This window comes from Siphateles boraxobius, unplaced genomic scaffold (genome assembly GCF_051911475.1).
Source record: "Siphateles boraxobius isolate OS27281-9 unplaced genomic scaffold, OSU_SipBor_1 214, whole genome shotgun sequence".
In the NCBI taxonomy this organism is placed as follows: domain Eukaryota; kingdom Metazoa; phylum Chordata; class Actinopteri; order Cypriniformes; family Leuciscidae; genus Siphateles; species Siphateles boraxobius.
The window spans coordinates 595,001-617,500 of record NW_027508827.1 but is presented as its reverse complement, the minus strand read 5'-3'; the positions used below and the strand labels follow the sequence as shown (position 1 = coordinate 617,500).

The following is a 22,500-nucleotide window of genomic DNA, read 5'->3' as shown; positions in this document are numbered from 1 at the left end:
CCGACTTCTATAATAAAGTGATTTTGTCTGATTTGTAACCAGGCACTAAAGCGATTATCCATAAAACGTGCTTTGAACCAATCGTATTGCTTGGGTCCTAAGGTGGGACCCATCTCTTCACCACACCGGCAGATATACGCCCCTGACAGTTTTACGCCCTGTTGTTCCTGATGCGTCCAGTAGGGGATATACTGCGAAATAACATAATTAAATCGACTCTTACACATTAATAACCCGTCCATAGACAAATTTGTTTTTTGTTCATTTTAATAGGATATAAATGTTACAGTGTAGATCTGCACGGATTAAAATGTATGTAGCTATTCAGTTGTGCTTCACTCTCTTCCCTACAGAAGACTGTGTGTTTTTGTGAATTAAAAAATTAAAAATACACAGTTGGATCAACTATGTTATGAAAAGTATATGACCTACTGCAGTTATAGGCCTTTTCACCGTAGTTTTTTATATGGAAAACTGAGTGAAATATGTTGTTGTGAATTTATAGTTACATTTAGATAAACCAAATTTAGCCCATTAGACATACAGTACCGTGTAATTATATGGATCCTTGATTAGCTGTAGTACTATTCTCTTATTGTCGTCATCATACAGCTACAAAACATTGTCCTACACATAGACTGTAAAAAAAGATGGACGACGCCCCCGCTCTCTTCCATTGGCGAGAAGTGAAGCCGCTAGTGATGGGCGGATCGATCCTGAAGTATCGATACTTCGATACTGACGTGGTATCGAAAAGGATCGATCCTCACACAAAAATATCGATCCAAATGTGTGTTTTTTTACCAGTATTTTTTTATTAATTTAGCATGCAATTCAGTGCGTAAAATAAGCTTCTAAGTGGAAAAATAAGCGAATGTTAGCGGGTAATTGTGTAGGATAGAACCTTTTCTCCTAGTCATCTGTATACAAGATGAAACCAATCAATCACAGAGAGCGTTCGATGCTGGTGCTTCGCTGAGCTCACAGGCCCAGTGCGTTTGGGAAACGAAGCCTTGCTTAGATGACAGAGAAACAATCGGGAGTTATTTCGCAATAAACAAACCAAAACTGTACATAATGGTTTAAAATGTTGACGTCAGTAAGATCTTTTTAATGAAATTAATATTTTTATTCAACAAGGATCGATACATTAAATTGATCAAAAGTGACAGTCAAGGGTTTTACACTGTAAAAAAAAACTACTTCATATAAATGCTGTTCTTTCAACTTTGTTCATCAAATAATTCTGCATAAAATGTATCATGGTTTCCAACAAAATATGAAACTGTTTTCAACATTGATAATAAGAAATGTTTCCTGAGCAGCAAATCAGCATATTAAAATGAATTATCATCATGACTGGAGTAATGATGCCGAAAATTTAGCTTTGATCACATGAATAAATTACAGTTTACTATGGCATAGAAAACAGATAGCCTATGTTAAATTGTTAAATTGTAATATTACAGTTTTTACTAAGAGAAATAAAAATCTTACAGACCCCAAACTTTTGAACAGTAGGCTAGTACTATAATTTGGGTAGTTTTGTAAAAGTCACTGACTAATTAAAGGGGAGTTGAGAGCACAGATCACAAATTATTTAGGCCTAGTAGTCATGAAAACGTGTTCAGATTTAGCATATTAATGATGCATTCACCTCATAAATCATGACACACTGCTGTAAGTGCATACAAGTTCGAATGCATGCTTTTAAAATGAAAAAGTATCGGTATCGGTATCGATATCGGCGATACTGGCCCTGTATTTACTTGGTATCGGATCGATACAGAAATTTGCAGTATCGCCCATCACTAGAAGCCGTCATTGTCCCGATATGGCGCTGACATGTTGAGACTTGAGTCTGCGCAGTTGCGATTTCGGGAACAGACATGCGCAGTAGTGAGCAGGAAGTAAAGCCGCGAAATCAACGTCCCGCTCTGGTCCCGCCCTCACTTCGCTGAATCAATCGTAAAGCACGCGCCTCTGCTGCAGAACAAACCATTATGTCGGTGTGAAATAATTCATTATATTAATGTAGATATTAAATTTAAAGCTCCAATCTCCTCAGTCCTCCAAAGATCCCGAAAAAAAGTCAGTTGGTGCTTCAGTGACTACTTTGCTCAGAGAACTTGTCAATCACAGCTGTCAATCATGTACGCCAAAGTGCTGTTTTTATAGCATCAAATAACTAACTAAAAACAAACTTATTTTAAAAACAAACACTTGAAATTAAATCAGTGTGATGAAAACTAAAAAAAGATATGTGAAGTGAAATTGTATTGTTTAGTTGGTCTCACGTCCCATTGAATAACACGGGGAGGCGGGGTTTATGAGCTATACTCGGACCGGCCACCGGGGGGCGATCGAGACGCTTTGGCTTCACTTTTCAGGGCTTGTCCAGCACGCTCAGTCCTACACAGCATTTTATGAAGACAAACAAAATGTATCCCTTTTCTAAAATTCCAAGGGCCATTTAAAAGAAAGACACAATATTGTTGTTCACAATTTTTTTATTAACACCATTTATGAATTATGATGACTCCCCTATGGTCTACCCCTCTTCTTTAACTATTTTTTAAAAGGACATTCATGGTGATTTCACATGTGTGTGGATTGCATCAATTTGCTCCTGATCTTCAAAGTACAGCGGCACAAGCACTTGTTGGTGGAACAATAGTGAAAAAAGTGTCAAACCACTTTGATTTCTTTTGGCCACCAATGATGGACTGTGCAGAGAAAATTGAAGATGACATTAAAACCACGTCCATGTATGTCTCTGTAAGTTGTTTATCTTGTAAGTCGTAAAAAAATAAATAAAAGATGGGTGTTTATAAGTTTAGAGAGAGATTTTCCTTTTCTTATAGCTAAAGCAAACACACCTTTATGACATGCAAGTTAAAAAGATTTTGGTAAAGACAGAGTATGATAAAACCCACATTAAGTGCACATACTCTACATTTTAGTCCAGACTAGTAAGTTATTTTAAAATCACAATATTTGAGTGAGTGTGCAATTCAACTCTTTACTTGGAGAGAGAGATTTACATATACATATATGCCTATTATAAATGTGTCTTTTGTGTGTTCAAGAGTAAAAACACAAGTTCATATATTTCCAATATCTACTGTAATGTTGCTCCAGAAACCATGTGGAGTGTGTTTTAATGTAAGGAGTAAACAGGGTCTCACCAGAAGAGGTCATCTCACACAAGCTAAAGACAGGACACAAAATAAATGAATTTTAAAGTGAGTAGAGAAGACGAGGGGCAACTAAACCTACACGTGGTTAGCTAAGTTTAAACCAGATAGAACATAAACATGACCGTCAAGAACTTTTTGTCTCTCACAATAGACCCATCCATTGATATAGAAATGAATTGATATCTGCCTATACCAAGCTAATCGTTTATAAATGATAAATGTTTCATCATTGCTAATCAACAATAACTTTAGCAGATTATTTAACACAAATGACAGAATCTATAAATTTTTGTCAGATTTTCATTCTAACGATAAAAATCTTGATTATACGGTATTATACTTTGTCTTCTGGGCAAGATTCATCTTCATAAAGACAGAACCACTCAATGATCCTGATTTAAGAATATTCTCCTCTGATATGAAGTCCCCTTTTTCGTCTTTTAAGAAAATGTCAAAACCTTTAAACTCAAAGGTTTCTAAAATAAATAATATCATTGAGTCTGTTCTAATTAACTTAATTTTTATATTGACAAAATGTAAAATTGTATTGATTTGTGTAGCCCAATTCAATCTCTTTTGATGTCCCCGTTGTTATTTTTTGTTTTGTTTTTTTCTCTTTATCACTGTTAATTGTCTTGTATCCTTTCATTTGCAATACAAAATAAATAAATGTATTAATAAAAAATAAAAGATTTACTAACATAAAACTCAATTCATGTGGCTGTACAGCCTCCCCCTGCTGGACGCATCAGGAACACAGGGGCGTATATCTGCCGGCTCCAGGTCTGCAGCCTCCCCTTACTCAGTGAACATGTAAAATGTTTCAATTTATCCGTTGTGGTTTGTTCAACAAACTTAAAAATTATATTGAAAATATTTAGATTGAGGTTGTGTCCAATTTTATGCAGATAAAACAAGTTCTCATTGATATATTGTGTACCACAGAGAATTAAGATTGGGAGAGATAGGTCCCTAGATTAACATTTGAAAAAATATTTTTTATCCACAACCAAACGGATAACCGATGTGTATGGCTCTTAAGAAAAGCGCTCTCTATCAGAGAAAGTGAGTGGCTCTTAAAAGAGCCGTTGTTCGTCAGTGAGGGACCGGAGCGCTTATTTCCCCTTGGCGGGCTTCTCGGTCTTCTTGGGCAGCAGCACGGCCTGGATGTTGGGCAACACGCCGCCCTGAGCGATGGTCACTCCGCCCAGAAGCTTGTTCAGCTCCTCGTCATTGCGCACCGCCAGCTGCAGGTGCCGGGGGATGATGCGGGTCTTCTTGTTGTCCCGAGCGGCGTTTCCAGCCAACTCCAGGATCTCCGCGGTCAGATACTCGAGCACAGCCGCCAGATACACAGGAGCTCCGGCACCGACGCGCTCGGCGTAGTTGCCTTTACGGAGGAGCCTGTGGACACGGCCGACGGGGAACTGCAGCCCTGCCCTGGAGGAGCGAGTCTTGGCCTTTGCTCGAGCTTTGCCGCCGGTTTTGCCTCTGCCGCTCATTTTAAAGACCAGTTTATCAAACTTTGACAGTGGAAGTGAACCGAATGAAAATCAGCTCCTCCACATACTGTATTTAATCTAGAGCGCCAGTCGCCCATTGGCTTAGAGTCTGTTCATATTTAAACCAATCACTGAACTTCCCTCCGAAACCCAACCCCTTTTCTGGCGGGAATATTTATGCACAAGTATGTGACAGACAGAATAGATGAAACCATTGAAATATGTGTGGGAGAAAATTCAAATAGTTACAAAAATAGACTTTATTAAACTGTTACACCTTTCACACACTGTATATTCTGTGCACATTGACTCGATACTGTACAGCATTATGTTACTATTGTAATACTGGAGTTTTACCACTGCTTATTGTTTGTATTGTCACAATCTCCAGTATAGTGTTATGTGTAGATATTCTGTACAGTTATTCAATTTATTATTTGAACTGTGATCACTGACGAACCCTCTTAAGGTTTTGGTCAATTTTATGCATAAAAAATGGTTTAAAAGTTTTTCAAATCTCTGTGACTAATCTTAGATGCAAAAAGTGTTTTCTATTGTTCGTTCAGATTGCATGAGTCCAAGTAGCTGAAAGACACATCTTGGCTATTTGCTTTCAAAACAAACAAATTATTAAAATACAGGAGTTTTGCTCTTTACTCAGAGTTAGTGGGTGGCTCTTAAAAGAGCCGTTGATAGGGATGTTGAAAGTAGATGTTTATCTCTTCTTGGGAGGTCCCCGTTTAGGCTTGGCGACTTGAAGCTTTGCCGCCTTCGGTTTCGCCGCTTTGGCCTTTTTCGGGCTCTTGACTGCTTTCTTAGCGGCCGCGGGCTTCTTCGCCTTCTTGGGGCTCTTCGTCGCCTTCTTAGCGGGCTTGGCGGCGGGTTTTTTGGCCTTCTTGGGCGATTTCTTAGCGGCTGCGGGCTTCTTTGCTGCGGCGCTCTTGGGCTTCTTGGCAGCGGCGGGTTTCTTGGCCGCGGGCTTCTTCGCTTTAGGAGCCGCTTTCTTGGCCACAGGCTTCTTCTTGCTCTCGGCTTGCTGCTTGTTGAGCTTGAAGGAGCCCGAAGCGCCGGTTCCTTTGACCTGCACCAGGGTGCCTTTAGTCACCAGGCTCTTGATGGCGATCTTAACGCGGGAGTTATTCTTCTCCACGTCGTAGCCGCTGGCAGCGAGCGCTTTCTTCAGCGCGGCGAGGGACACGCCACTCCTCTCCTTGGACGCGGACACCGCTTTGACGATCAGCTCGCCGACGCCTGGACCTGCTTTCTTGGCTTTCGCAGCGGATTTCTTCTTGGGCGCTTTGGCCGGGGCGGCAGCAGCCGGGGCGGGTGCGCTTTCTGCCATAATCTCACTCTCTCTGATCGGATGATTTGTTGAGTTTCACACACGGTCTGCTTTCAGCAGTGAATGAATAGCGCTCGCGCGGCGCTGCGCCTTTAAACAACACATGAGAACCTCGTAGACTCAACCCACCCGCTCTGTGTCTGTGCGCGTCCACGAGCCGCGGACTCTTGTGTTTTCTTCTCTTACATTTGGGCCAAAACTGGAGCGATTAAATAGTTTTTCGCAGTCAAAACAAAGTGAACAGCAAGCAGAGGTTCTGGGCTTTCATTATAGACTAAAATACGCGAAGAGGAAATGTTCCTTTCGACTCTATCATATAAAATCCAAGGCGAGCATCAGCCACGGGGAAAAGCCGCGTGTAAATTTGATGGAAAGTTTTACTGTAAAAGTGTGTAAAAGTCTGAAGGCGTCCTCTGTGTGTTCAGCAAACAGTCTGAAAGAGACTTTAATGAAATCAGCATCAGTGAGGGTCGTGAGGAGGCTTTGATACAGGTGTTGTTTTGGGCCGCTTGAAGCACAAGAACATCATCTCGAGTCTGTCTGTGACTCTCATCTCTGGCCTTATAATCATCATAATCATAATCATAAATATACGTCTGATCACACAGTATTAATGTTTTAACTTGTTTTGCTGATGTACATCATATCACGTAAATAAAAAAAGTACATCGTCATTTGTTTCTCAGTTTCCGGCTTGTGAATGATGACTGTGTTAAAGCTCTGAATGAGTTTCTCTATTAAAGCAAGTGACTGAAAACCAACTTATGTTTCTCTCTATTTCTAATTTTCCCTCCTTGGTCTAGCTTCTACTTTTCTGGACAATGTTTGAAACTTTGTATTTCTAGCAGTTTGTGTTTGTATTTCCTTCGTAAGTCTCTTTGGATACAATAATCTGCTCAATCATGGAATGTAAATAATAAAGCACTTGTACTCATTCTAACTAATTCATAAAATAGTCATCATATTTACAGTATATGTTTGATATATTTGCACAGACGTTGGTGTTTTAGTCATACTATAAATACTAGTTTTCTGACCCATATATTTATTTTTGTGTCATGAGAGCCCCATTTCTTTTCACAAGAACAAAAGAAAATATGTAAATCATAATCTTCCTGATCTTTCACTATATTAGTGAGGATATTTTGTGTCTCGCACGTGAAATCAAACATTTCTCTTTAACTCTGAACCAAAACTGAGAAACTTCTCGATCTAAAACAACAAACTTTAGACATTGATGAGCTTAAATGGAAATCATTTTGCTATTGAAAAATGATATTTATTTTTCTATGACCTTCATTGTGTGTCAAAAAGGTGCAATAAACAGGCCGTACATATTATATTATATAAAAGTGTTGTAGGTCCATATAAGTTTGCTGGTCCACAGATATAAAGCAGAAAGACAGTTTAAAAATGACAAAATTATAGATAATAATGAAAAACAAAGGCACAATCTATAAAGCAAACAGAGGAAGAAAGTCCTGTAATAAAACACACATTAATAGTCACATATTCCTGTCATTTATTGTTCTTGTAGAGCCTGAATCTACAGGACTCCCGTTACAGTTTCTTGTGCAAACTTTATGATTTATGAAAATTAATATAATTAATGCATAATTGAATATAAATGTGTGATTTGATAACCCTACAGTTTTACCTGTCATTAAACAGACATGTGCTGAATTCCTGAAAAGGCTGGAAAACAATATTGTCACTGTTGTGTTGAAACACTGGAAGCAAGAATCAAAATCCAAATTCATATTTCAATAAATATCACTGTACAGAGAACATTATAAAAGTAAGACTGTACACTGGACATTGTTCAACAGAATGTGCTGTTTTTACAGATGAAACTCCAGATGTGTAGACATCATCGCTGTGTGAAAACTGCTTCAGTTTCAGATATGAAACAAATATTGAGAACATTTCACTGATAAAACCAAGAGATACATTTTCCTAATTTGTTTTACAGACACAGTTTTGAGTCTTTAATTGAGGAAATAATTAAGCTGATACAATTAAGGAAAAAAGGCAACCTTTTATTTTAAGAGAATTGCTTCAATTATGTGGTTTTATTAGAGACACCATTGTTAGTTCCCATGCTCTGCACATGGCTGGAAATGGGGAGTAAATATTGAAATTAAGTGTTATTTCATGTGTTTTTGTGTAAAGAAAACATCGGTTAATGTTTAATGTTCTGTTATGTTTGACATATGAAAGTTTCTATTATGTTGTAGTTTTGATCGTTATTGTGCAGAAGAGTAGGGCTTATGGTGAGACTGTGAATAACTTTGTTCATTGAGAAATAACTTTGCTATAATAATTAAACATGATACGTTTGCTGTTGTGCTGGTAGCATACAGACTTTTAAAATTATACAAGTCAAAAATGAATAGGTCATTTCCGTTCACTCAATTTTGAGTCAACTTAAATTACAAAAGACATTTCACTAAAATATCAAATTTATTCTATCAGATTAAATACTTTAGGGAATATCAAATGATTCATTCAGGTAGACTCCAAGAAAGAGATCAAACCTTTACTACTCAAACATCATATGTCCTTTTAGTTACCATAATTTTAAGTAGCACATAACATTTTTAATTTTATATATAGTGGATGTATTCCACATCATCATGCTGAACACACTGAATTTTCATTATGCCAAAGATAAACAAAATAAGCTGATACTTTTCACCCACTTAAATTATCTGCAAGCATCATCAGCTCTTTTACAGGATGTTGTGAGTGGCTCTTAAAAGAGCCTTTGTGTGAGCGCCTCTGGCCTCTACTTGGAGCTGGTGTACTTGGTGACGGCCTTGGTGCCCTCAGACACGGCGTGTTTGGCCAGCTCTCCGGGCAGCAGCAGACGCACGGCGGTCTGGATCTCTCTCGACGTGATGGTGGAGCGCTTGTTGTAGTGAGCGAGACGAGACGCCTCACCGGCGATGCGCTCGAAGATGTCGTTGACGAAAGAGTTCATGATGCCCATCGCCTTGGAGGAGATGCCGGTGTCAGGGTGAACCTGCTTCAGCACTTTGTAGACGTAGATGGCGTAGCTCTCCTTCCTGGACTTTCTGCGCTTCTTCCCTCCCTTCGCGGCGCTCTTGGTGACGGCCTTCTTGGAGCCTTTCTTAGGCGCGGGCTTGGCTGGTTCAGGCATGATGAGGAATGATCTCAGAGCTGACGAGTCAGTGTGAAGAACTCAGCTGCGACACTGAGGCTTTTATTCACTGCACTATGCTAATTTAGAAGGAGACACGGAGTCCTTCTGATTGCCTGTTTTCATTGGCCGAGCCTATAAACTCGTGTTTCATTGGACAACTCATGAGCGGTACGAGGGCCAATCACATGCGGTTAAATGATAACCCCGCCCACCGCCCCATGTCTGATCGATACAGTTTCCTTTGTTTAATTTCCCGCTCTTTTTATTAATAGTAGTCTTGGAAAATAAGCGGTTCTAGACAGATATCGTGTAATTAAAACATCTTATAAACTCAATGAGGGAGCTTTGACAAACGAGACAAATAACGGTCACACTTTTTAAACCTTGAAATTTCATTGATTTATGAAACAGTTTAAACTACAGGAATAGTAAATAAAAGCCCATATTAATAAGATAACATTTTTATCATACATTTATAATCATATTTTCTGCATTTTTACTTCTGCTAACTTTGGTACCACTCTTATCTATTTTTTTTTTTGTAAACCACATTTTAGCATCAGAGAATAGACAAAGATTAATTGTGTAATGCAAATATAATATTTGTGGTATCATCTGTTGGGTAAAGAGAATGAAAAGATGCTGAAAGTCTTGATACATTATGAGACTTTATGAGCTCATTAATACGTCTATTCTCGATCCAGAAAACAAAGTCCTTTTTAACTAATCATTTCGTGCATGAATTATGGCTCAGTCAGGATTTTTTTTTATTATTATTGCTCTTAGTGTAAGGATTTTTTTTTTTTTTTACACATTTTTAAAGAGATTGTCAGATGAGTGGACAGTATACGTTTTGGCTTTAACTGAAGAGATACTGAATTGAACATAATGCAGTGATAACAGTAATAAGTGGGTGTATTTAACAAACCAATCAATAAAATTAAATAAAATCATGTGAAAACTAAATACATACAAAAAAATATTGTTACGAAAGGTTATACCCCATGACAAGTGCATTGATAATCAGATTACTTTTTTGATGTAACAAGTAAAGTAATGCATTACAAGTAAGATATATTACTTGGAATTACTTGGAACGTACATTATGTATTTAACTGCATAAAGTATTTAAAAAATACAGTCACAGTAATAGAATGAACTGTAGCTGAAATATGGTGCATGATGTCCAATTTAATGGACAGATGATTAATCAGAATTTCCTCCCAATCTAAAAACAATATCAAATCAGAATCAGAATCAGAAAGAGCTTTATTGCCAAGTGTGCTTGCACACACAAGGAATTTGTTTTGGTACTGAGGCTTCCAGTGGACATATACAAATACAACAAGAAACATAATACTACAAATTATAAGAGTAAAAAATACAAATGTAATTATATGAGAATAAAAGTATCACAGTTGGGTTTAGTCAGAATATACATTTTCAGATTATGAACATATTTTCAGTGTTTTGAATATTATAAATAAATAAATCTACATATAAGTATCACCTGAGTTGTAGGATATTGCACTAAACAGTGGGAGTATTGCACTTACATGCCTTGGGAGGAGTGTTAACTTGCACACACAAGGACCTGAATAGAAATGATGGAAATTATTGTGTTAGATGTTGTTGCTTATTTAAATGAGTTGCTTATCATTTAGAGCAGGGGTTCTCAGACTTTTTGTGTGTGTGGACCAGTATTTGTAATCAAGAATTTTCGCGGACCACCTCATAATACACATAATAAAATATGTCTACACACAGTCCTTCCTGAATTAATCTGCACCTCTAAATAGGCTTACTACAATATTGCCGTAGCCTACCAACAAGTTTTAAAAAAACAAAAGGTACATTTTGGTTGCCCATGGTACAAATCATGTCCTTTAAGGTACAAACTGGAATGGTACAAATTTGTTCCTTTATATTAAGGTACAGTACCTGTAAAAGGTACCGCCCCAGTGACAAGGGTTTGTACCTTCTTTGGTACAAAAATGTACCTTTTTTTCTGAGAGTGTAGCACTAAAACTAGGGTACACCGGGAATGGTTGTAACACGGGTCAGTTGTAACATTACCAATCCGTCCAATCAGGAACTAGTTACAAATCACCTGATTCACTTCACACATGCTTAGTTTAGTTCTTATTCCACATGTGATAAAGTAGAGCAGACACAGCACATGTTAAAGTGGAAAAAACAATTTTGAGGTAAGAAAGTAACTTTTTTTTACTTTTTTGTTTTTGTTATGGGAACTTCTGCTTTGTAGTTAAACTCATCAAACTTTTATTATGTTTATTGTGTGTCTGTGTATATTTTCCATGCAAGTTGTTAGTGGTAATGTTTTGCCTGTTAGCTGTAATGTGAGCTAGTTCATGGCTACATGACTGGGTTAGTTGTAACAACAAGACTCTGGTTTAGTTGTAACAACAATGAATTAAAATTTATTAAAAATGTAATTAAAAAATAATTATGGCCAATACTATAGACTAACAGTAACAACCGTGCTTACACAAATAGAATGTTCAAGTGTTGAAGTTCAAACTTTATAAATGCATTTTTAGACATCTAAACTTTAAGCATCAAACTTTTTTAGATATCATTTTAATTGTGACAGAGAATATTGATATACAATGACATGTTGGTAAAACATTGTGCAGAGGGTTATGAATTGTAAATTACTTTTTTCAAAAAGCTATTTAATTGAGTAAAATAACAATAGTGAGTGCAATTCTAGTGATGTTTTACAATGTCAATTATGAATTTTAATATGAAAACATAAGAACTTAACTGTAGAGTTACATATTAGCACACCTTGTCTGTGTTTCATCATGTAACAAAGACAGTAGAGATTTAATGGAAATGAAATGACAGTTCAGAGTGTGTTAAGGATATCATGTGTTAGCCACATTATGTCAAAACATGATAAGAGAAAAGAGTTTTTGATCTTTAATAACTTTCCACAAGTTATTGCTACACCTAAAGGCTGGAATACAACTTTTATACAATACAGCTTTTGGCTAGATGTTTGTGTTGATTGAAGTCTGGACAAGTTGACGCTAGCTGCCAAAAGTCAGAAGTTTTATAATCTGTTCAGATTTAAAAAGATATTGTGTAGTGCATGGATGGGCAACTTCTGTCCTGCAGAGTTTATGGCGATTTTCCACTGCATGGTACGGCTCAGTACGGTTCGGTTCAGTTCAGTTGTGGTACAACTCAGCTCGGTTCGCTTTAGCTCAGTTTGCTTTTCCACTGCAGTTAGTAGGCTACCGCTTTCAAAGTGGATGGGATTATAGACTGATTGTTATAGGCTATAGTTTATCCGCTCCTCGGCAACCAACGAGAGGAACGTCTGCAATTCGTCCACTGATTCAGCCATTTCTTTTTTGGACATTTTTTTTCTTTCTTTTTTCTTCAAGCAAGTCAAGAAAGTAATTTTAAAACAGGTACTACAGCGGTGGCTGTTACTGGCTGTTCTTTAAATCTAGCGGGTTTGATGTCTTGCAAATACAATGACGCTGGTAGTGACGATCCTGTCTGACCAATCAGTGATTTGCAGTGTTTTCACGTCACATTTTGGTACCATTTAAAGCGAGCCAAAGCAAGTTGTACCACGCAGTGGAAAAGCGAACCGAACCGAACCGAATCGTACCATGCAGTGGAAAAGCGCCATTAGCTCAAACCCTAATTAAACACACCTGAACAAGCTAATCAATGTTTTCAGGATTACTACAAAAGAGTTTTTGTCAGGGTTGGAGCTAAACTCTGCAGGACAGTGGCCCTCCAGGACCGAAGTTGCCCATCCCTGGTGTAGTGTATTCCATCCTCAGTACAATAAAAGGCCATGAGAAGGTAAAATCAATGGAAAACTAGCTTGTCCTCAAAAATCCTCTTCGTCTTCATCCTCCTCCTCCTCCAAACCATACTGGATAAACTCTCCTCCTCCATGTAATCATCTTCTTTCAGCTCACTTTTCTCTAGTACACTACTGTACAGCTGATGAACAGAGGAAATGTGACTTTTGAGGTAGGACAGTCTTTTCATAAGAAGAGAGTGAAGTAGAATTCCACTTTCTGAAAATCCACAGGCTTGTTCTGCAAGTAACACAAAAACCACAAAATAAATTATGTAATTTTAATGAAGTCGTGTTCTGCAGTAATTTCCTGCTGAATTTACAGCATCAATTAACTTATTCACCAGTACAGAGCAGCAGTTATAGCTAATTACCACAGGTTCAGTTAAAGAGCATGATATTGTGGATATACTGTATTGACGTTAGTGCTTACACAAGATAAACTGGAAATGATGTAGTACTTACTGTTCTTTTTCATTTCAATAGCAATATGGCTTGAATGGTCATTTAGAGCAGAATGTTCTCTTTTGAGGCTTTTCCAGTGATTTTTGATCTCTTTTAGGACAATCCACTCCTCTTCGGTAAGCCGGTTCAGGAGCATCAGTTGGTCAAAGGCCTTTTTTTTGGTGATAAGATTATCTGTGAAGATGTTTTCTAAAATAATGCAAGGAATAGTGTATCAATTTACAAAGTATGTTAAATATATAAATGATAAATTAATCAACATAAATATTTTGACACTTGCATGTATATGTAACAGAAACAATTCTAATGACTAAAATTGAGTTTTAGTGAATATATTTCATTTCATTAATGACAACTTTCAAAATAAGTTTTTAGTATATTGATAGATATTCTGGATATAAGTTATGATGGGTAAGTTACTGCATTTGGTCTTGAGGGATATGCCTACACTGCTGCAGAGCAAGTAATAACTTGGTACAGCTGAGACAAATGCTGATGCACAATAGGCATAAACAATATCCACTGTAAGCTGATAGGTTGATACATATATCAGAATTTAAATGAGTAACAACAAGACAGACCACTCTAATTCAGAAGCCATGGCCATGCATAACTCTCAGATGCCAGAATTGCACCAGCTGACTTCAGTTTTTCAGGTGCTGCCTTGTTGTATTCATCTACAGCTGCACTAAGTTTGGCTTTTTCCTCCAAAATCTTTCAGCGAAGTTTGTGTCTTCTCTTGTTTCCATCTAAAAAGACAAAAGCATGCCATAATATGTTAAAATGTTAAATGGTATGTATTTAAGTATGTATTTTACTGCTGCATACTTCCTTCTAATAATGAATGTTTGAAATACATAAAAAAACTTTTTTTTTGCCCAAAGTTCTTGAGTTTAGTACCATCCAGGGTCTCACTATTGTAAAACAATGCAACCTGATGTTGAAATTGTTAAAAGCTTTAAAATGATTTAATGTTTAAAGTGCTCTAACCTGTTTGACGGTAAAGGTTTTGCTTCCTCTGCCTGATGCTCACACAAAGCGTCTCAATCATCTTCTGCAGCTCCTGTTGACTGTCTGCGTTCTCCTCACTTGTTGCTAAATTATTGATAAGATATGCTTTTAACAATAGAAATAAAAATGTACATCTATGATTACATCAGAGTTATAAGGATGAAGCTTAAATTCAAGTATAAGCAGAAAAATCATACAGTTTTTTTTTTAAGTACAGTGCTAAGGTAATCTAAAACATGACCTGTATCAGCCCACTGCTTGATTTCATTGATCCAGCTCATCATCCATTACTGCCAAATCTGTCTTCATTGCCTCAAGGTTTAAGAACTCCTCCTGAATTTTTGCTTTTGTCTAATGAATAACAAAACACCATTAAGTGCATTTATTAAAACATTAAAAGTGCTGACAGATGGATATATGATTAATGAACATGGGCACGGAAAACAGCATAAAACAATTTTATAAGTAGCAAAGGTTTTGACTTTCTAGTGTTTGTTCTTACCTACTTTTCTGCACTGCAAACTGCAATAGACATAATTAAACAATAAAAAATAGCTTTCACCTGTAAAAGATAAGGGCAATTTAGAAAAATACCTTCATTAATCTTCGGGACAGCACTTTTGCTAGGTTCTCAATTTTGCGTTGGTTCCATGCCATGGCCTGGATCGTAATCATGTCTGTTCTAGCTAAACAATACATGAACAAAAAAATCAATAGTGTTTAAAAAATAAATAAATGTTACTTTTTTGATTTATTTAGAATGCAAATATGAAAATGGTCTTGGACTTGCACTAACACCTCTGGGCATACAATATCAGGCAAAAGTTTAATACTAATGCTATTCAAAAACTAAAGTATTTGTGTATTTTTAACTTATATTTGGTAACTTTGTATTGTTTGCAGCATACACTTACCTCCTTTGGTCATGTACTTGCTGCATATAGCAGTTCTTGACAAGAAGCAAAAATCACAACTTGTGTTTGCTGCACACGCAAGTTATTTAAGGTGTCTCAACTGTACACTACACCCTACATGCCTAAAAAGTGCCTAATAATATTTATATACAGAAATAATATCGACATTATAATTATTATGACTATGATAAGATGCTTTATTTTTGGTTAGGCTATTTGTGGTGCTCTACACACAGCTATAGACTGTAAAAGGCGCACAGCGCGTGATGGAGCGGCGGCGCTGGTTTTGCGTTTCTGTTTGACTGCGGGGATGATTGGATTATTCTGGAACATTTGTGACTTTGTGGCACGTTTTGTCATTCTGCTCTATTGTCAGCAGAGGTCACTGTTAACTGCATTCAGGGCGTTATTTGTTTTTCTCCCATTTCACCCATTATTCTTTCTCAAATGTTGAGCAATTCTGGCACACAAGACACCTCACCTCGTATGTAACGGTGATATTAATTATAAACGCATAGTTCATTAATGGCTACTAAATTAACTTATGTAGGCTGACTGTGAAGTGCATCAGTGCCCAAAATAAAACCTAACTGGGTGGATGTCAATTTAATTAATCAGCTAACTAAAAGCTGCATGTTCAAATGGTCTATTAAACATAGAGGTATACTTGGAATTTCAGACTAATTTAGTTAATTAGGCTACACTGTAATATAATTAGCCAATTCAATGCGTAAAATTGAGAAAATATGTCAAAATCTTTATACAAATTATAGTTTATTCCATCTTTAACATACCCTGGCTATAACTGTCTGATATTTTATTATAACAATGGTGTTGCCCTGGGGGGAATTAAGCTTAAAGCTTTACTCCAAACTGGATTAATTATAGTGAACACAAGATGTTTTATTCAAATAACTTGACATTTAAGTCTGGGAAACTGATGGCTTCCTACATAAACCCAACAAAAAGTTAAATTTAGAGTGAATATATTGTTTACTCAATGTTTTTAACAATCATGATCAGTTAACAATCATTGCGCGATTTACAAATTAAACCATAGTTAAAACCACTAGCTCTTATATAAAATACTTGTTTTTAGAATAACTGCAGGGAGGCCTTATGACATTTTATTTTTTATCTATTACTCTTTGATAAAGCGACCATACAAGAAAGTTTAAAACCCCACCTTTTTCATATTTCACGTAATTATCAAGCACTCAACTATGATAGCTAAAGACATATATTTATAGTTCATTGCAAATAATTTGACTTTTCTTCTCTGTTTGGCGTAATTTCACAGCACAGTTCCGGAAGCATCCAGAAACTTCCTCTCAGTTGAGCGCTGACGTGACGCAGCCGCTTTCTGTGTTTTGATTGGTCTGATTCACTGGACTTTTCCAGAAATGTATCGAGTGCGCGCTCTGGTGTATTTAAAGAGCGGATGGGTGGCAGATAATAAGAAACACATCAGAAGAAAAGCGATCTGTGAATCAAGCGATAAAAACCCCAGTTTGTACTGACTTTTTCCGTGACGAGGTGTACATTAATTTTATTGAAGAGTCGCTCTACGGTAAGTCTACATTTATTTTACTTTAGGGTCTAGGTTAAATGCATTGTGTAGCCTAGTACCACTCATGCATCTACGTAATATGTTTCAATATTTGCTTTGTATGTTACTATTTTATTACATGCAGAGAGTCTATCTCCTGAATAAACAAGCAGGAGGCCAGTTGCATAAACTTTAAGACTGACTGTATCTTAAGAACTAGTCTGACCAACCAGTAGTTTACCAAGATTTAAGTGAATTTTGAATTCAAATTAGACTGATCTACCATTTTATGTAACTTTATGTAACTTAAAAGAGAAATTTAGATGTAAGACTAGTCTGAGCAGTTTATGCAACTGTCCACTGTATTCACTGTTACACTTTATTTTTGCATTAAGAAAAACATTTTGTTACTATTATACTGTAAGAGTACAATACCAATTTATTTGTACAAAAGTATATATATATTTGTATATATTCAGAAAAATTCTTATTGTTCTTTTTTGTGTTTTCCTAGTTTTTAACTAGTAACCAAGACATGTCATCAGCAAAAGGAGTAGCCATTGGCATTGACCTGGGCACCACCTACTCCTGTGTGGGGGTGTTTCAGCATGGAAAAGTGGAGATCATCGCCAATGACCAGGGGAACAGAACAACACCCAGCTATGTTGCCTTCACTGACACAGAGAGGCTCATTGGAGATGCAGCTAAAAACCAGGTGGCCATGAACCCCAACAACACCGTGTTTGATGCCAAGAGGCTGATTGGCAGGAAGTTTGATGACCCAGTAGTGCAGTCTGACATGAAGCACTGGTCCTTCCAAGTCGTCAGTGATAGCGGAAAGCCAAAGGTTCAAGTCGAATACAAAGGAGAAAACAAGACATTTAATCCCGAAGAAATTTCCTCTATGGTCTTGATGAAGATGAAGGAGATTGCTGATGCTTATCTGGGGCAGAAGGTGACAAATGCAGTCGTCACAGTTCCTGCCTATTTCAATGACTCGCAGAGGCAAGCCACTAAAGACGCTGGAGTGATCGCTGGGCTCAATGTCCTCAGAATCATCAACGAGCCCACGGCTGCCGCCATCGCCTACGGCCTTGACAAAGGCAAAGGAGCAGAACGCAACGTCCTGATCTTTGACCTGGGTGGAGGCACCTTTGACGTGTCCATCCTGACCATTGAAGATGGCATCTTTGAGGTGAAGGCCACAGCCGGAGACACTCATCTGGGTGGCGAGGACTTTGACAACCGCATGGTGAATCACTTTGTAGAAGAGTTCAAGAGGAAGCACAAGAAGGACATCAGTCAGAGCAAGAGAGCTCTGAGGAGGCTGCGGACAGCGTGCGAGCGAGCCAAGAGAACCCTCTCCTCCAGCTCTCAGGCCAGCGTTGAGATCGACTCACTGTACGAGGGCATCGACTTCTACACGTCCATCACCAGAGCACGCTTTGAAGAGATGTGCTCAGACCTCTTCAGGGGAACACTTGAGCCTGTGGAGAAAGCCCTGAGAGACGCCAAGATGGACAAGTCTCAGGTACATGATATTGTGTTGGTTGGTGGTTCCACAAGAATCCCAAAGATCCAGAAGATTCTGCAGGATTTCTTCAACGGCAGGGACTTGAACAAGAGCATCAACCCAGATGAGGCAGTGGCTTATGGTGCAGCGGTGCAAGCCGCCATCCTCATGGGTGACACATCTGGAAATGTCCAGGACCTGCTGCTGCTGGATGTTGCGCCACTATCTTTGGGCCTCGAGACTGCAGGTGGAGTCATGACGGCCCTCATCAAACGCAACACCACCATCCCCACCAAACAGACCCAGACCTTCACCACCTACTCCGACAACCAGCCTGGGGTCCTGATCCAGGTGTATGAGGGAGAGAGGGCCATGACAAAAGACAACAACCTGCTGGGTAAATTTGAGCTCACAGGAATTCCACCTGCACCACGTGGAGTCCCGCAGATTGAAGTGACCTTTGATATTGACGCCAACGGAATCCTGAACGTGTCGGCGGTGGACAAAAGCACTGGAAAAGAGAACAAGATCACCATCACCAATGACAAGGGCAGACTGAGCAAAGAGGAGATTGAGAGGATGGTGCAGGACGCAGACAAGTACAAAGCTGAAGATGATCTGCAAAGAGAGAAGATTGCTGCCAAAAACTCCCTGGAGTCGTACGCCTTTAACATGAAGAGCAGTGTGGAAGAGGAGAACCTGAAAGGCAAGATCAGTGAGGATGACAAGAAGAAAGTCATTGAGAAATGCAACGACGCCATCAGCTGGCTAGAGAGCAACCAGCTGGCGGATAAGGAGGAGTATGAACATCAGCTGAAGGAGCTGGAGAAAGTCTGCAACCCAATCATCACTAAGCTTTATCAGGACGGGACGCCGGCTGGAGGCTGTGGAGCTCAGGCACGCGGCGGGCCAGGGGCCGCTTCCCAGGGACCCACTATTGAAGAGGTGGATTAAAGCTATCACTGATATATGTCATGTGTCAGAACTCACTTAAACTTTGAGCAAGGATTTTTTAAATGACATTGCTGCTCTAATAGTCTAATATTAATGAATCCTAAACCACTGTATTTTATGTACTCAATTTGTATATACTGTTAAGATGTAAATAATACAAGCATGATTATCTTTTATGGACAATGAACATTGTTCAAGTTTTTTTTTATTAAATATGAAATGTTTTCTCATTCACACTTGCAACCATATGAAATGATAATATAAAACATGATGCACTTTTTAAATTTGTTAACATAAGTTCAGTTTTATTTGTTCTGTTGTCGTTACTCAGTTTGTTTATTTTACATTGCAGCTGTTCCTAAACAGATTTCAGACAAGTTTACTGAACTTGGTGTTTTGTGTTCCTGGTATGAGTTTTAATAATTGTGAAGATATAATGAAGAAATGAAAAAATAAATGCTATATTGTGTTAAAAAAAAGGGTATTTTTTGAGGTGTAAGATGAAGGTAAAATCTCACCCTAAACTACAGACTGCAAGACAAATCATATTAAAGCTTGTTAATCATGTTAATGAAAATGTTACTCAAAAGTCAGAGTAGAATATGCCAAATATAAACACTAGGACATTTTCCTATCATAAGAGGGGTTAGTGAGTATTTTCACGGACAAGTATGACATCATGGAACACACACACACACACACACACACACACACACACACACACACACACACACACACACACACACAACAAAGGTGATAATCAACAGTTTCCAGTTAAAAGAAAAAAGTAAAACAATTTTCACTCAGAAATGCAATAATTTCACATTTATTAGAGAAACACAATTAATGTATCTTTTATCTATCTTCAGCTGTCAAAATCACCAAGAAAAGTGTCCTTTATGAAAATGTAATTTAAATGAATAAATAAAAATATTGATTTAGCTATTACCAAAACCATTACAATCTATTAAAAATCAGATCATTAAAATAAAAATCGAATTGCCTTATGCATGTTACTTGTAATGCATTACCCGTAATGCGATTGAAAACACCTGATTGAGGTTTTCTCAGAGGAGAGCTATGTTAGAAATGTGTCAATCTTGATACATAATCTTCACATAACCCAAATTATCAGCTAATAAGGGTAAGTTGACATATTCACACTGAGGAGCATCTGAGTTGGGTTTCCACAGTTTTTATGCTATAGAGATGGAAACACATCCTTGTGTTAAATTGCATTTGCAATATTTGGCATTTATATTTTTTGTATATATCTGATAGTTTTCATGACTTTATATAATTTTGTTTGATTTGTTAAATACACATCGCTGTTATTACTGTATTATGTTTAATACAGTATCTCCTCAGTTTAAACCATAAATGTGTGCTGTCCACTCAAGTGGACATCCGAAAATCTCTTTGAAAAATATGTGTAAAATTTTTTTACATTTCAAATCTTGTTTTTCATGCAAAAAAAAAAAAAATCCTGGCTGAGGTTATCATAATTCATGCATGAAAGGGTCACAACATTAAACGTAAGATTGAACATGTATAAGATCTATAAATTATTGATTCAACCCCCATCCTCCCAATATAAATTTACCATTCTCACAGATAAAGTTATTTATTCTTCATGTTATTTAACATTTTCCACAGCTGGTGATATGTACGGTATGTGTCAATTCGAAGTTGCACCTGCTGAGAAAAAATAAAATGTTTACACCAAGGCCTTGTGATAGCAGAGAAAGCTAAAACATTTGAATCAGACACTTCAAATGCAGTTCTCATCTCTGGTGTCGCGGACTGATGTTTTATTGCACAAATGGAGCAGAAAGTTGTTCTCTTTACTGGATGCTCTTCAGGGATTGGACTCAGTGCATCTCGCAGCAAATCCGTCACATATAAAGGTGACTGATCTAACATAAAACAATGAATTTTACTTACAGTTTATGCTGACATGCGATTACTGTTAGCGTTAGTGGAAAGAGAGCTTTATATAGTTACAATCAGTGGTTAAATTGGTCCAGGGCTCAGCCCCGGCACATAAGCCTGCTCGTTTGCTGCAGTTGCCTACTGGAAATTATGTCACATAAAATTTGATGAAAGTGATGCTTTTAAAAACATATTAATGACAATAAATGAAATATTTTTGTAATGGCATGTCTATTTTGTCTCGGCGGAGCTGAGATGAGAACAATCGTAACGGCCGTATTCTTGTTCAGCTGCTTAATCTCGTTGTCAGTCGTCCATGATCGCGCACCGCTCGCGCACGCGCATAGGTGACACGGATAAATGTACGCAGCAATAATGAATATTCCTGGGAGATCCGCAGTTGCGCGGGATGTGGAAGCGCGCAAAAGTTCCAGAAATGTACAAAAAGTGTCCTGGCCTTGAATGACAAGGTAAGGAAAATAAGACGAAATCAAAATTAAATAACCAAGACTAGGCTGCCCATGTGATTTTTCTCAGGAGATGTTTTGAGCATTTTACTTCAGACAGCGGATTATCAGCAAACTGCCAAGAGAACTGCTAGCTGGCTACTCAAAATAAACTAGCAATATATTCAGTCAGCATATTTGTGTTTGATCTGCATGTGTGAATTACAGAAATATAAGACTTGCTAGACCTACAATTTGCAAGCAACCTTTCCACAAGGATAGATTGATTTCATTTTTGTGACTTGTTGAGAAATGATGCAGAGTACGATGAGTGTGTGTGTGTGTGTGTTGTTGTAGTAAAGAGAGAGAATAGGTGAAGGAAGTGTGAGGTGGACCTGGTCACCACAGACCCAAATCTTCTCAGCTGTTGCTACTGTCATATGCTGCACTGTCTCTTCATGTGGCACATTATGTTTGGCACATTCTATGGGTCACTCACTACTATATATCATGACAAGGTAATACAATGTGTAATCAAGTAATGATTGATTAACAGTAATGTAAATGTCCTAATACCTGTTGATACTACAACAATTCAAAGTATATGCTCTTACCTTGCAGTTTTTCACATATCATGTAATACTCAATTTCTCCAT

The 22,500-nt window shown here is 37.7% G+C and overlaps 4 protein-coding genes and 1 long non-coding RNA gene across 6 annotated transcripts; 1 reads left to right on the top strand and 4 right to left on the bottom strand.

The window, feature by feature from the left end:
• Positions 1–4,252: 4,252 nt before the first annotated feature.
• LOC143746224 (histone H2A) lies at positions 4,253–4,760 on the bottom strand. The gene has a single exon (XM_077237987.1). The coding sequence runs from the start codon at positions 4,700–4,702 to the stop codon at positions 4,316–4,318; it is 387 nt and encodes a 128-aa protein (XP_077094102.1). The 5' UTR covers positions 4,703–4,760; the 3' UTR covers positions 4,253–4,315.
• Positions 4,761–4,852: 92 nt separating this feature from the next.
• Positions 4,853–6,329, bottom strand: LOC143746221 (histone H1-like). Of its 2 annotated transcripts, XM_077237985.1 has the most exons (2): positions 5,691–6,329; positions 4,982–5,651 (listed from the first exon to the last, which is right to left on the bottom strand). In XM_077237985.1, exons 1-2 carry the CDS (start codon positions 6,042–6,044, stop codon positions 5,418–5,420), a joined length of 588 nt encoding a protein of 195 aa, XP_077094100.1. In that variant the 5' UTR covers positions 6,045–6,329; the 3' UTR covers positions 4,982–5,417. The 2 variants fall into 2 exon arrangements, with proteins under 2 accessions (XP_077094099.1, XP_077094100.1); XM_077237984.1 differs by having other exon boundaries at positions 4,853–6,329.
• Positions 6,330–7,542: 1,213 nt separating this feature from the next.
• LOC143746213 (histone H2B-like) lies at positions 7,543–9,281 on the bottom strand. The gene has a single exon (XM_077237974.1). It carries the CDS (start codon positions 9,205–9,207, stop codon positions 8,833–8,835), a length of 375 nt encoding a protein of 124 aa, XP_077094089.1. The 5' UTR covers positions 9,208–9,281; the 3' UTR covers positions 7,543–8,832.
• A 4,250-nt stretch (positions 9,282–13,531) lies between these two features.
• LOC143746175 (uncharacterized) lies at positions 13,532–14,813 on the bottom strand. Its single transcript, XR_013206458.1, has 4 exons — positions 14,778–14,813; positions 14,516–14,620; positions 14,107–14,274; positions 13,532–13,699 (listed from the first exon to the last, which is right to left on the bottom strand). It is a non-coding gene; the product is annotated as an uncharacterized LOC143746175 (long non-coding RNA).
• Positions 14,814–16,881: 2,068 nt separating this feature from the next.
• On the top strand, positions 16,882–19,945 carry LOC143746219 (heat shock 70 kDa protein-like). The gene is made up of 2 exons (XM_077237980.1): positions 16,882–17,020; positions 17,514–19,945. The coding sequence occupies exon 2, from the start codon at positions 17,535–17,537 to the stop codon at positions 19,464–19,466; it is 1,932 nt and encodes a 643-aa protein (XP_077094095.1). The 5' UTR covers positions 16,882–17,020; positions 17,514–17,534; the 3' UTR covers positions 19,467–19,945.
• Positions 19,946–22,500: the final 2,555 nt, after the last annotated feature.